General features: G+C 40.2%; 2 protein-coding genes across 4 annotated transcripts in view; one reads left to right on the top strand and one right to left on the bottom strand.

Annotated features, from left to right (window-relative positions):
• The window catches only part of LOC128018206 (cytosolic sulfotransferase 3), a 26,523-nt gene extending 22,065 nt beyond the window's left edge, over positions 1–4,458 (top strand). For all 3 annotated transcript variants that reach the window (XM_052603577.1, XM_052603576.1, XM_052603578.1), the window contains 6 exons: positions 182–310; positions 1,495–1,595; positions 2,882–3,008; positions 3,249–3,346; positions 3,439–3,613; positions 3,705–4,458. In XM_052603577.1, the coding sequence (XP_052459537.1) occupies positions 182–310; positions 1,495–1,595; positions 2,882–3,008; positions 3,249–3,346; positions 3,439–3,613; positions 3,705–3,817 (743 nt within the window). In that variant the 3' untranslated portion in view covers positions 3,818–4,458. The remainder of the gene's footprint in view (positions 1–181; positions 311–1,494; positions 1,596–2,881; positions 3,009–3,248; positions 3,347–3,438; positions 3,614–3,704) is intronic.
• On the bottom strand, positions 4,228–12,699 carry LOC128018198 (proline-rich transmembrane protein 3-like; the record flags this gene model as incomplete). The annotated part of the gene is made up of 2 exons (XM_052603559.1): positions 4,228–7,629; positions 12,408–12,699. Coding segments are annotated over 2 exons (2,223 nt in total), but the record flags the coding sequence as incomplete, so codon positions are not given.

Raw genomic sequence — 12,699 nt, 5'->3', positions numbered from 1 at the left:
AACCTGCAATATGCATTTTAAGCAGTTACACAACACTATGAAATAATAATTGGGGTTGGATTACTGATATAATTTCATGTAGGGTTTTTGTTGTTGTTGTTTTTCATATATTATTATAGTGTTGTTATGTTTCTAAGGGTCTGAAGCTTGTAATAATTTCTTCTCTCTACTGATTTTCCAGGTACCACCTGGGTCTCATATATTCTAAACCTTCTGTACTTTGGTAAGGATGATCCAGAGCACCAGACATCCCAACCTATCTATATGAGAGTGCCATTCCTGGAGTCATGTTTTAAAGTGATACCATCAGGTCAGAGACCACAGTATAAGTGCTTGCTGTCTTTTTTTTTTTTTTTTTTTTTATTACATTTTTAGCATTTTATTTATTAGAATTTATTATACATCCAAGATGTAGGTGACTTTGATTCTTTAGTAGAACATAAACCAATATATTGGTGACTGAAACAGTTGAAGTCTATCACTCTTATAATGTAAGTTGATGGGAATCACGGCTAAAACATACAATAAAACAAACAACAACAAAAAACATACACAAACAAAACCAAATTAAATCCTTTGGCTTGTTATGATACATTGATGTATAAAAACACAAAACGATCGGTCTGTGCAAGGTAAGCAGATAAACATCAAATTAACATTTTTGGGTGAACTATCCCTTTAACTCCTTTACGTCTTACTATTCCACCTTACATATTTTAAAGTCCTGCATGGATTCTTTGTTCCACATATTCTGTAATTTAAATACTGTGACACATTGATTTAAATTGTCTGCTTTTTTACTCTGCAAAGGTATAATGCCTTTTATCTCTGCATACCTTGCAAATCTGCTGCAGTTAATGTAAATATACAAATTTGCAGCACTGATCTATCTGAAATCTATCTTGACTTGTTTGATGTTGATGTGTATTTGATTTCATCAGACGACGGCTCAATTATAAATCAGGATTTGTTTAGTATAGTCCATTGGCTCAAAAAACTGAAGTATGAATGGGCATGATACTTCTAGACCAGGTATAGGCAAATTCATTCCTGAAGTGCCAGTCTCCTGCAGAGTTTACCCTTTCAAAAAGCAATAACACATTTAAGGTGTCAATATTTTCCCCATTTAAGTTAAAGTATGCAGATATGATAAATAAGCTACAAAAGTGTTTGTAGTTTTATTTCTGACATGCATTATGTAATCTGGATTGTGATTTCTTATACCCTGCATAGTTTGCAGCAGTGAGTCTTTAGTATAATATAAGTAGCTGGTGTCTTAATGTAGTTTCTGTGAGTTACTGTCAATTACCATTATAAACAAATTAGAAAGGTGAGGCTTTTTATTGTAGGAGCCACAAGCCTGTTTTAAATTAGTTAATATAAACAGTATGAATGCTTCTGATATTGTTTGTTCATGTCTTGTCCGTATGTCTTGATCTTACAACAATGACAACTAGGTAACTATTAATTTAGAACCATATTTTGGACTTTCAGGGACAGAAATGTCTGATAATCTGCCCACCTCTCCTCGCCTAATCAAAACTCATTTACCTGTTCAGCTTGTGCCCAAGTCCTTCTGGGAGCAGAACTCAAGGGTAAGGTATATGTGACTTTATTTACTCTGTGATGTGTTTTAGCTGGCAAGATGTGATGAATCTATCATAGAATACTTGAATATAGTATGAATTTGAAATCATGAAGTCAAATTCATACTAGCAAATTAAGTTCACATCTTAGAAACATGAGGAAAACTTTTCAAGGTGGTGTACAGGCTTTCATGCACCTTTGTTTTTTGTGTGGTCATTAACAAGTAATTTGTCCACTTCAAATCAATACAATGTTGTTTTGAGTAATCACGTTTATCCTATGCAACATAACTATCCTGATGGAAGTGGTCTTTTGCAGGATGACAATGCCCCCATCCATCATCCAGTTTGCTGAATATGTAAATTATGTGTATCATATTCTATGGCCTTCACAACCCAAATGAACACCTGTGGGAGATTTTAAAACTAAAGTGCGCTTTGTTTTGCGCCATTTAAGTAGGCTATGGAACCTGATAGCTATACACAAATAGACCTATTAATGAAAAAAAAAGAAATGAAAAAATACAACCTGAGCGTGTCACTCACAAACTATATATTTACTTTCCCTTAAGGTTACTGTGCAGGAAAATGATATCGTCCACAGGACCAGGTTTAAATTGTGTTCTCCATTCTTGAATTACAAATCCAGCTGTGGAAAAGTCTCTCTCTCTCACAACGCTCAAGAAGCATCAACAAAAGTCGCACTGTCACAGTGGTGGTGAAGTGATGGGTCAAATGTCATTTAATTGTTGCGTATGTGTAATGGTAATTTAGACAGACAAATATTGCACATATTTTTCATCCACGATATGACCTGCCCACAAGGAGATTAAGCACTTTAATTGGAATGATTTTTGCGTGTGTGATTTATCGCGGGCACAGATCGGGTAACGGGACAAATATTAACGGGTCTGGGCGGGTGCGGATTTAATTTTTATATTATCACGGGGGACGGGTTGGATCTGGTGCTAACTTTTGCAGGTACGGGCTGGCGCGGGTCTCCAAAAATGGACCCGTGCAGGACTCTAAATGGAGTCATCCATCCAGCAGAGTTCCGCTTGTAGAATCAATACAAAGGTGAAGCTGTTTTGGCAGCACGGGGTGGCCCAACACCTAAGACCCCAGTGTCCTCTAATATGAGCAACTTGTTTTTGACTGTGTTTGATGACATTACAGTGTGTTCTGTATGAATTAATTTTGTTAAATGAAGTGAATTTTCATCTATCTCATGATCAGTAAGTGAATTTAATGCAAATGTTGTTTCTTGTCATAATACTTTTGTCCACTTATTCCAGATTGTGTATGTAGCACGGAATGCAAAAGACAATGCTGTTTCCTATTTTCATTTTGATCGAATGAACATGGCAGAACCTGAACCAGGAGACTGGAACACTTACTTACAGAAATTTATAGAAGGAAAGAGTAAGTAAAATATTTAGTAAAGTAATGAAATTAAATTGTATTAGACAATTACAATGAGTATAAATTAAGAACCAGTTTGATAATAAATCTATTTATAATTACAATAACATTTTTTAATTACAAAATCATTAGGAGAATAAAACTATTACATTTCTCTTGTACTGTATGTGCAACCCCCTACATAACCTATATGGATGGAAAAAAAAATACACTAAAAATTTGTTTAAATATTGCCTTTAGAAGTGTTTGGTTCTTGGTTTGACCATGTCAATGGATGGTGGAAGAAGAAACAGACATATTCTAATCTACTGTACTTGTTCTATGAGGATTTGGCTGAAGTAAGTTCTGTTCATAAAAAAAAAAAAAAAAGCTTTTTATGAAACAAAGTTAATATATGTTTAATGTGTATTTTTCATTTCTTCTTATTCAGGACACAGGACGTGAGGTGGAACGTTTGTGTTCCTTCTTAGGTTTGTCCACCTCAGTTGAAGAGAGGGAGGAAATAACAAAAAGAGTTCAGTTCGATGCTATGAAACTGAACAAGATGACTAACTATTCCACTCTCCCAGTGATGGACTTCAAGATCTCACCCTTCATGCGGAAAGGTTAATAAACCACTGATCTAATTTAGTCCTTCTTTGTTCTGTCCTTTCATTTAAATTGCCTTTTTTTATCTTTTTGTTTTTGTTTCAAAAGGTAAAGTTGGAGACTGGAAAAATCATTTCACCGTAGCACAAAATGAACAGTTTGATGAGGTCTACAACAAAAAAATGAAGAACACCACTGTCAAGTTCCGCACTGAGATATAATACTTGAGAAGACTCATCACAAATATAAAACAAAGTGGTGCTTATTTAGATTATTAAAGTTTTTCATAGATAAGATAACTTAGACCCTCCAATAAATATACTTCATATTCTTATATTCTCATATTCTTCATATCATATTCTACAGTTGGTGACAGCACTTTCATTTGTTCTATTAAAAAAGTTAACTTGACCAAAAAAACATTTTATGAATTTCTATTGTTGATCAATTATATTATTCATGTTTTCCACAATTGGCTACAGCACAATGTCAACTGTACCATGCAAACAGTGCATTCTATAAATTCCAGTTTTCATAGAAAGTAAACTTTAGCTTAAAGGAATGAAAATAATTCAGTCAAAATATGGCACAGCACAAAACAAGTACATAAGTAAAAGTTGTCTGGAAAAAGGTTTTTATTTTTTAAGAGGGAAAGCTATGCAAATGTTAATACAGCTATGTTAATATAACTGTTAGTGACTGACAATGAATAGGCAACTCAAACCACTAAACAAAAACGGCAATCTCTATAAAATACAGCATCCTGTCTATTTGCAAAATTGAAAGGGATATCCGTTCCTTGCCATTTTAAAAATGAAAGTGAGAGGAACAAAACTTTTCAAATAAACAACAAGAAAATTTACAGCGCACTTTCCTTTCATGTCACACTTTAATGGTGCACATTAACATTTCTCAGGATCTTTACTTGTTGATATCAAAAACTTTTCTTTCTTTTTTTGCCAGGATCAGTTTATTTTTGCAGTAGGAAAGATTGTCATTCACATTAAATGCATCAAATGTAATAAGAATACATCCTTATTTACAAACAAAAATATAGTATATGCATAATCTGTTTAAGTTATACTCACAGCCTTTTATAATGTATTGCTCACATAAGAGTTCTTCTGTATCAAATAAAGAACAGATGAGTTGAGCATTCAACAGTGTTGAAGCATTCATTCAGCATTTTGACTAAAATGCTGAATATACCAACAAAAAAGTTCTGGTCTGCTATGCAGACAAATCATATATATCAAAATTAGTTTAGTATGTTTTAGGTATGCTTCATTGCAGGAATAAACTGTAAGTACAAAAAGCATGTTCCAGAAAGTCAAGTTCTGGCACGTCCAGTATAATCTCTGTTCTGACATTATCCATACACATCTCTTCACAATGCACAAAGGTAGCACCTAGGCTGCTCTATGGGACAAGGCACTGCAACAGAATAAAAATTAAAATACACACACTACTGCAAAGTACAGCCACAAAACTTAAATAGCACATGTAACAACAGGAGACTACTAAGTATTTTAGATGTAGCAACTACACCAACAAAAATAACATTAGTTCACAGCCAGAGGCTAATTTGCCTAAAACAGTGGTCCCACCACTAAAATGGCAGGTTTACAGATCAAACAACACATATTTTGTACAAAAACATTAATTATAGCAAATACAAGCTTCAGATTTCTGTCTCTGGTATACCTTGCCCCATTGCAGTGGTTCTTAATCCTGCTTTGCACATTCTGCATGTTTCCCTCATTTAAACGCACCTGATTCAGATCATCAGCTCACTGGGTTAGAGCTCCATGAATTTAACTGAGTGTGTCAGATAAGGAAGACATTCAATTTAAAGAGTGGTGGGTGGGTCCCAGGACTAGGATTAAGAACCACTGCCCCGTAGATATCTATAGTATATGCATTACTGTAAACAAGACTTTTGAAGGAAAAAATGAGAATGAGCCACTTGCAACAATGTGTTCCTCTTCCTTTAAAGTGCCATTATACAACAACTGGACTGCAAGTCATGATTAAATGTATAATCTCTACTTTTTTGAGAATGTGAATGTGTTATAATCAGGAGTTGCTATGAGTCATGACGTTCAAATGTCAATAATGTCACTGCTGACACTGGCTGATTCATCATTTAGCCTGACTTTCAAGTAACTTTGCCCCCCTCTGGTATTTGATTGTGAAATTTCAAGGTCAGGGGTTAGAAACAACCTTGTGTTTTCTGTGCTGGGTATATGTGCAGAGCTTGTGCTTGGGGAATGGTGCAGTGAGACAGGGCAGGACAAAGAGGAAGGCACTTGTGCCTCAGAGACCCAACGAAAGCCCTGATGAGTGGGTGTAGGGGGTGCTGTGACTTGTCGACTAGGCACAGCACTAGGAATGGAGCAATCCAGACCTGCAGAAGACTCTGAGAACAATGTGTGTTCATTACTGCTCAATGACAGTGTGATTTGGGGCTCACTATTCTGTCGCATCCACAGGTGTGGAGATGGAGGAAGTGATGGTGGTCGCACTGGCTGAAACAAACTTTCACCCCTTAATATATGCTCACGATGAAGTGCCTCATCAATACTGCGGCTGAGGTCAATTGGGGTTGGAGGGCGCAGGTCAAGATCACAGAGTGAGATGGCTGACTCCTTGTCCCTGTCCAAACTGCTACTTAAAGAGCACTGATGTGGCTGAGAAAGTGCCTGCAACATTAGCAATGAACCTGCAGAGCCCCCTGCAAAGCTTTGCAGATTGCGTAAATTATTGCTTTCATGGAGTGGATCACAATTTCGTATGAGTCTCTTGCTAATGTCTGCCCCTGATAGCTCCTGTCTTGCCCAGTTGTTAGGCAACTCTATGGTCACTGCACCACTATTTGACCCTCCAATCCCATTGCTTTCAGATTTCCTTTGTTGCTTTACCTTGAGGCTCTGCACAAACTTCACCCAGCATGTGTGTCTGCTATTAGAATTTGATGACTGAGATGGTAATGACAAGCTTTCATTAGCAGCTCCTTCCTGTCTAGGTGCTCCACATATGTGGCCTTGGTTGGGTCTCCAGAAGACCCAGGAAGACATCAGAAGCAGACAGAAAGCCCAGGCAAGCTCCAACAGTCGCACCCAGAACTGACAGTGCCACCATGCCCAACGGAAGTGCCTCCAGTCTCCTAGTATTCCATAGAGCCACAAGCAGGCATAAATGTGCAAAAGGCAGCACAGTGCCCCAAGGAAAGCACACACCGCCAGTACTCGTGCTAAAACCCGCACCTTTCCTTCTCCCTTTCCCTTATTTACTCCACGAGCTGCAGAGAAGCATGGCACTGCCAAGAAAAGGTAGCCTAAACACAGTACCAGGCCTGCAGTCAGCGTGAGGCTCTGTAGGACAATGGGAACAACAGGAGAAAGTCCAGGGGAAAGTAAGTCTGCAGCAAGTAGGAGAGTGCATTGGAAAACAGCTAACACTCCTAATAGAGGGGGGCGCTGAAGTGTTGGTGGAATGCAGGTTACACCTGTTTTTTTTAGTACCAGTATCACTAATGCAGCCTGTGCCAGGATTAACAGTGGTAACGGCTGCGTGTATAAAGCTATTACAACAGGAGGTGGCAGGAGGAGCCGAGTCCCATATGGGTCGAGCAAGAAGTGGCCTGCTCTAACTGCACCTACTACTAGCAAGAAGCTATTGGTGAGTACCAGTTCACCACGGTGAGGGCAGTACAACCTGGAAGCTAATGCTAAACCAAGGGCTGAGCCAGCAGTTAGTAGAAGGAAAAGGGCAGCAGAACCAAATACATGTAGCTCCCATGCAAATGAAAGTGTGCGTTTTAAGTCCGCCCACACTAAAAAGGTCCCGTTTGTTGCGTCAGATTTTTCATCATTGTTCCGATCTTGATGTTGAAAGTTTAACTTCAGAGATGGGACTATTCTCTGTGAGACTAACTGGTCCTTCTCTGTTAATCTTTCTTCATTTTCTGAGAAAAAAATATTGCCATGTCCAGTCGGGAGAAGGGACGCAGTCCTTAGAAAAGTTGGTATACCTGTGAAAGGCAAAAGAGGGAGAGGAAATATTTTTGAGGTAACTGTGTAAAATGCATACCATAAACCAAGCACATAGGCTTTCGATAGCTCAAACAATTGTGCAGAGTGCTAGTAATGCCAAGGTCATGGATATCATTCCTAGGAAAAGCAAGAACTGATAAAAATGCATACCTGTCTGCCAAATGAATAAATATAAACATAAGTAAATACAAAAATATACAATAATTTTCTGACAATTTTAAATAAAACCATCCAGAACATTAGGGGTGTAATGATAATCAAACCGAACAGAGAAACTGCGATACACAACCCACGATACGATATATAACCAATATGTACACTCTTGATATGTACTGCAGTCCACCCTCGGCCCACTTGAGGTTGACCCCACTTGCACCACGGCTCACCTCAAATCTGTCAATGCATGTAGAATATGGTTTGTTGAAAATAATGCTTAAAAATCCCCACATTTCAACACCAATGATCAAAAAATGTGGACAAACAACCCTGAATGTCATATGCACTGTAGTAAAGGTCATGCACTTGATGTCATGTCTTAAGTGAATGTAAACAGTGGAGAAAGACACTGCATGTGTATCAGTATAATCAGAAGTGGGTAGTAACAAATTACATTTACTTCGTTACATTTACTTGAGTAAATTTTTTGGGTAACTAATACTTTTGGAGTATATTTAAAGATCAGTACTTTTACTCATACTTAAGTCAATTTTGGGGGAAAAACTGTACTTTTACTTCATTATTGTGGGCAACATTGCTCTCGTTACTTTATCTTAATGCAATAGACGTTATAAATACTTCAGTTTGTTCCAAAAGCACCATCTATTTTTCACTTGGCAATGAGCGATGCCCATTCATGAGTGATTCATTCTTTTCAGTCAATTCTGTTCAAAAGTTTGATCAAACCAGATGGCAAACTAGTGAATTGGAGCGCAAATTAGTTCGAATGATTCATTCAGTTCCCTGTGGGTGCGCTGAGCCATCTGAAGCGGTTCTCACAGTTGTAACAGAAAGTTTAAGAACATCAAGAGCATTGAAGAAATGGCTTTGGATCTACACTCAAATTAAGGAAAGGTTATTGTTTGGTAGTGATGAAGATCTTTATTAGATTAACACCGCGTGTACTGTCTACGATTCAACTGGTATAGACAAGGCTGCTTTCGATTACAGTGCACAATACCACTAAGACATTACCAATTTGTTGTACATGTAACGTATACATTAAATACAATATATAATTTTTTACATTAAATAAGCTGTCACAGGAGCCTGTCCTCCAACAAAAAACGACCATATAGGTCGTTTGTGCAAGCACCTTATTACGACCTATATTTACGTTTTAAAGTTAAGCGCCCTCTAGCGGGCCTAAAAATAATGACAGTATCGCGTTGCGTCTGTCGTCATGAATTGACGTATAACGTCATTACCAATCAAAACGCACGTTTATTTAAATTCAATGTGTGGGCGTTTTACACCGATCTCACAGTATTTCCTTCATATTTTACTACTGTAGGTGGCTTATTCGTTCGAATGACCACACCTAACCCCACCCCTAAACCTAACCCTCACAGAAATCATGCTAAATTATGATTTATTGAGCATATACATTTTCGTGCACGTCCATTCCTGGGATCGAACCCACGATAGCATGATGACATATCAAGGTATAACGCAATAATCTACTAACTGAGCTACACGAAACGCAAACCAGAGGGCAAATATAAGAGTACAAAACATTAATATGAAAACGACCTTTTGCCTATAGGAGCGCAATTGTAGTATACGCTCTGATGGGTCGTATTTCAGGGACTTGGACAAACGACCTATACAAGCGTATTGGTTGGAGGACAGGTTGGTCACAGAGTATGAAATGAATACCAAAACTGTGTTAGCTCTGTTCCATGAGGAATGCCTTTGCCTAGACACAATTAATATTGATTTTCCTCAATATTAACCCAGCCCTGAGTTTCCTGTGTCTCCGCTGGTTCCGCCCAGCTCTGAATCTTCTGTGTCTCCGCTGGTTCCGCCCAGCTCTGAATCTTCTGTGTCTCCGCTGGTTCCGCCCAGCTCCGAATCTTCTGTGTGTCCGCTGGTTCTGCCCAGCTCTGAATCTTCTGTGTCTCCGCTGGTTCCGCCCAGCTCTGAATCTTCTGTGTGTCCGCTGGTTCCGCCCAGCTCTGAATCTTCTGTATCTTCTGTATCTCCTGTATTCCCTCCCGGCCTCCCTCTCCCACCTCCTCCAGGACCTGCTGATCCCTCTGCTCCACTTTCGCTGGTTCCGTCCAGCCCTGATCCTCCTGTCCTTCCTCCCATCCTTCTCCTCTCTCCTCCTCCTAGACCAGCCAGTTCCTCGTCATCCCTGCTGGTGCCAGTCAGTCCCGCAGCTCACCCTCAGTCCTCGCCATCGGGGCGCGATGGTTCGCCACTGGACTGCCAGTCTCCAGCTCCGCCTTGGCGCGTTAAGGCACTGTCTCCGCCTCCAGCCTCCGAGCCCTGGACTCCTCCTCGGCCCTTCGACCCAGCGGCTCCGCCTTGGCTCTTAGCTCCCTCGTCTCCACCGTAGCCTGTCATCCCACCTGCTCCACCGGGCTCCCTCGTCTCTCCGGCTCCACCTTGGTCAGTCGTCGACCATCCGCCGCCTCGGGACTCCACTCCTCTGGTTCCACCTCGTCACTCCATCTCTCCGGCTCTGTCAGGCTCCTCCTTCCCTCCGGTTCCACCTCCATCCTTGGTCGCTCCGGCTCCACAGCGGTCTGCCAGGATCCCGCCTCCGCCTTGGTCGCCTGAGCCTTCTGCTCCACCTAGGCCCTCCGGATCCTCGACGTCACCCTGGCTCTGTCTTGGGCTCCTCACCCACCGGTGCAGTCTCCGCCTGTCGGCCCCCTGGTGTCGTCGCCCCCTCCTTCACCATGGCTCCTCCCGCCGTCGACTCCACCTTGGATCTCCGTCCTGGCTGGTCTTTGGTGGACCATCTGGCTCCTCCTGCTCCTGTCTCCTCCCTGACTCCTCCCTCCGTCGTCTCCTCCCTGGCTCCTTCCTCCGTGGTCCCTGTCTGCTGGCCCCCTCCTGGGAGTCTGTCCTCCACCCGAACCTCCTCCCAAGTTCCCACCCACGCCTCCCTTGGTTGTTTCTACGGTGCGAGGACGCACCTACCGGGAGGGGGGAGTACTGTCACACACCTGGACTCATTTAGTGTGTTTTTGCCCCTGTGACCCAGTTTCTGTCTTCCGTGTTTGGTTTGATTAGTTCCCAGGTGTGTCTATTCTATTCCTCATGTGTTCCATGTCCCTGTTAATTTAGTGATCCCATCCACCTGTGTTTCCCCATTATCCTTTGTACATAAGCCTTGTCCTTTCAGTTCTGTTTTGTCGGGACTAACTCACTCACATGCTACTTACGTGTGTCTTCCTCTGTGATCCATGTTTGGATAACACCTATGTTGGAAAATAAAACCTTATTTCGTTTATCCTCGGCTCCGTGTTCCTTCCGGCAGCGTAAACCGTGACAGAAACAATGTGAAAGCAGTGATTTTGCAATACATATTTTCCATGGTCATATATTTTAATTTATCTGCAACGCTGCTTTTATTTTGTGTGTCAATCTAGTTTGAGCTTGCGATACCATTTTTCCTTCGGGCTTCACTTTTCTGCGCGTCTCTCTTGTGGCACTGTTTTGACGTGGGGGCGGAGTCAATGGACAGGGGCAACATGCCTCCCTGGAAGTGACGTCATCGGCCTGAGATGCAGCTCACTGATCCAGGTCCTGTCATAGTGAGCAGGGACTTTCGAGTGGATCTTTCTTTTTATTCAATAGCATTAAAACATTCATGTTTTCGTTTTATTTACTTTATTAACAAATGTATATGTGTATTAGCAGCGTTGGTTCAAGTTAAAGAAGTTGTTACCATGAACATCTGCTGTTTATTTCTCTCGATGTGCACACTTTTATAGCATTAAAATGTGTATTGTTTCATTTGGTTAACTGCAAGTTTTTGTTTAAAATCTTTTAACTTGTGGGAGGACGCCAGCGCACAGAAGCATTCTTTGCTCACATTTGCAAAAAGCAAATTTATTTTCCTTAATACTTTAATTTTAGTTTGCAGAACTTTATTTTCTTATGCAAATTTTTTTTTTGTTGCATATACTGTATATACAGCGTTAAATTGACTCCATATTGTGCTACCCTGTTTTGTGTCGTACTTTTGTGTGTGTATATTTTGTAATGAATGTCCACTGCAGGCAAGTTGAATGAGAACTTGTGCAGTTTACTTTAATAAATCAAAACAGGAGCAAAAAACAATGAACAAGACTTGGCTAGACAAAAACAAGAACAAACTCACCAAAAATTGGACTACACAAGCAAAGCTAGACAAAAGACAAAGGAAACATGATGGCTATTTATAAAAAGTCAACTCTAACCAGGGGGAGAAGTTAATAAATCACTATGACAACTAACATGGTGCTTTTCCACTGCACCGTACAGCTCGGTTTGCATTTCCACTGCAGTTTGCTGTCTGTCACGTCACTTTAGAGTGGGCAGAATTATAGACGTTCTTATAGTTATGCTGCCTCTACTGTTGTGACATTATTATAAACACATTCGATCCTCGATGGTGGATAATAGCATGTGATAACTAACTATTAATAAGCAGCAAATTAGGAGTTTATTGAGGCATTGGTTGTAATTAATTGTTAGATAATAGTGAGAATTGGTCAACTAAAGTATGACCTTTTTTATTATTATTTCAGAAAAATCATACCTTCAGTGTTCTTTATATCGGTCACTTTTCCTTTAGTTCCTGGCTCCTTTGTATTGTCATTGGGTGTTTTTGCTGATTTTGTTGACTTTGAATTGCTTTTTGATTGTGAATAGTTGGAAGTGATGAAGTCCACTCCTGGTAATGGTGCCTCTAGTTGTAGATTTGTTGTACTTGTGCTAAGAGAGGTGGTTTCAATATGTGATTGTAAAGTGGTAAACTGTCTTTTTGGTTGAATTTTAGCTGGTGTCCCCAACCTACCTGCTAAACAAAGAGAATTTTGAGGAATTGTACA

Source organism: Carassius gibelio, chromosome A8, assembly GCF_023724105.1.
Source record: "Carassius gibelio isolate Cgi1373 ecotype wild population from Czech Republic chromosome A8, carGib1.2-hapl.c, whole genome shotgun sequence".
NCBI classification, from domain to species: Eukaryota; Metazoa; Chordata; class Actinopteri; order Cypriniformes; family Cyprinidae; genus Carassius; species Carassius gibelio.
This window is presented reverse-complemented; position numbering and strand designations above follow the sequence as displayed.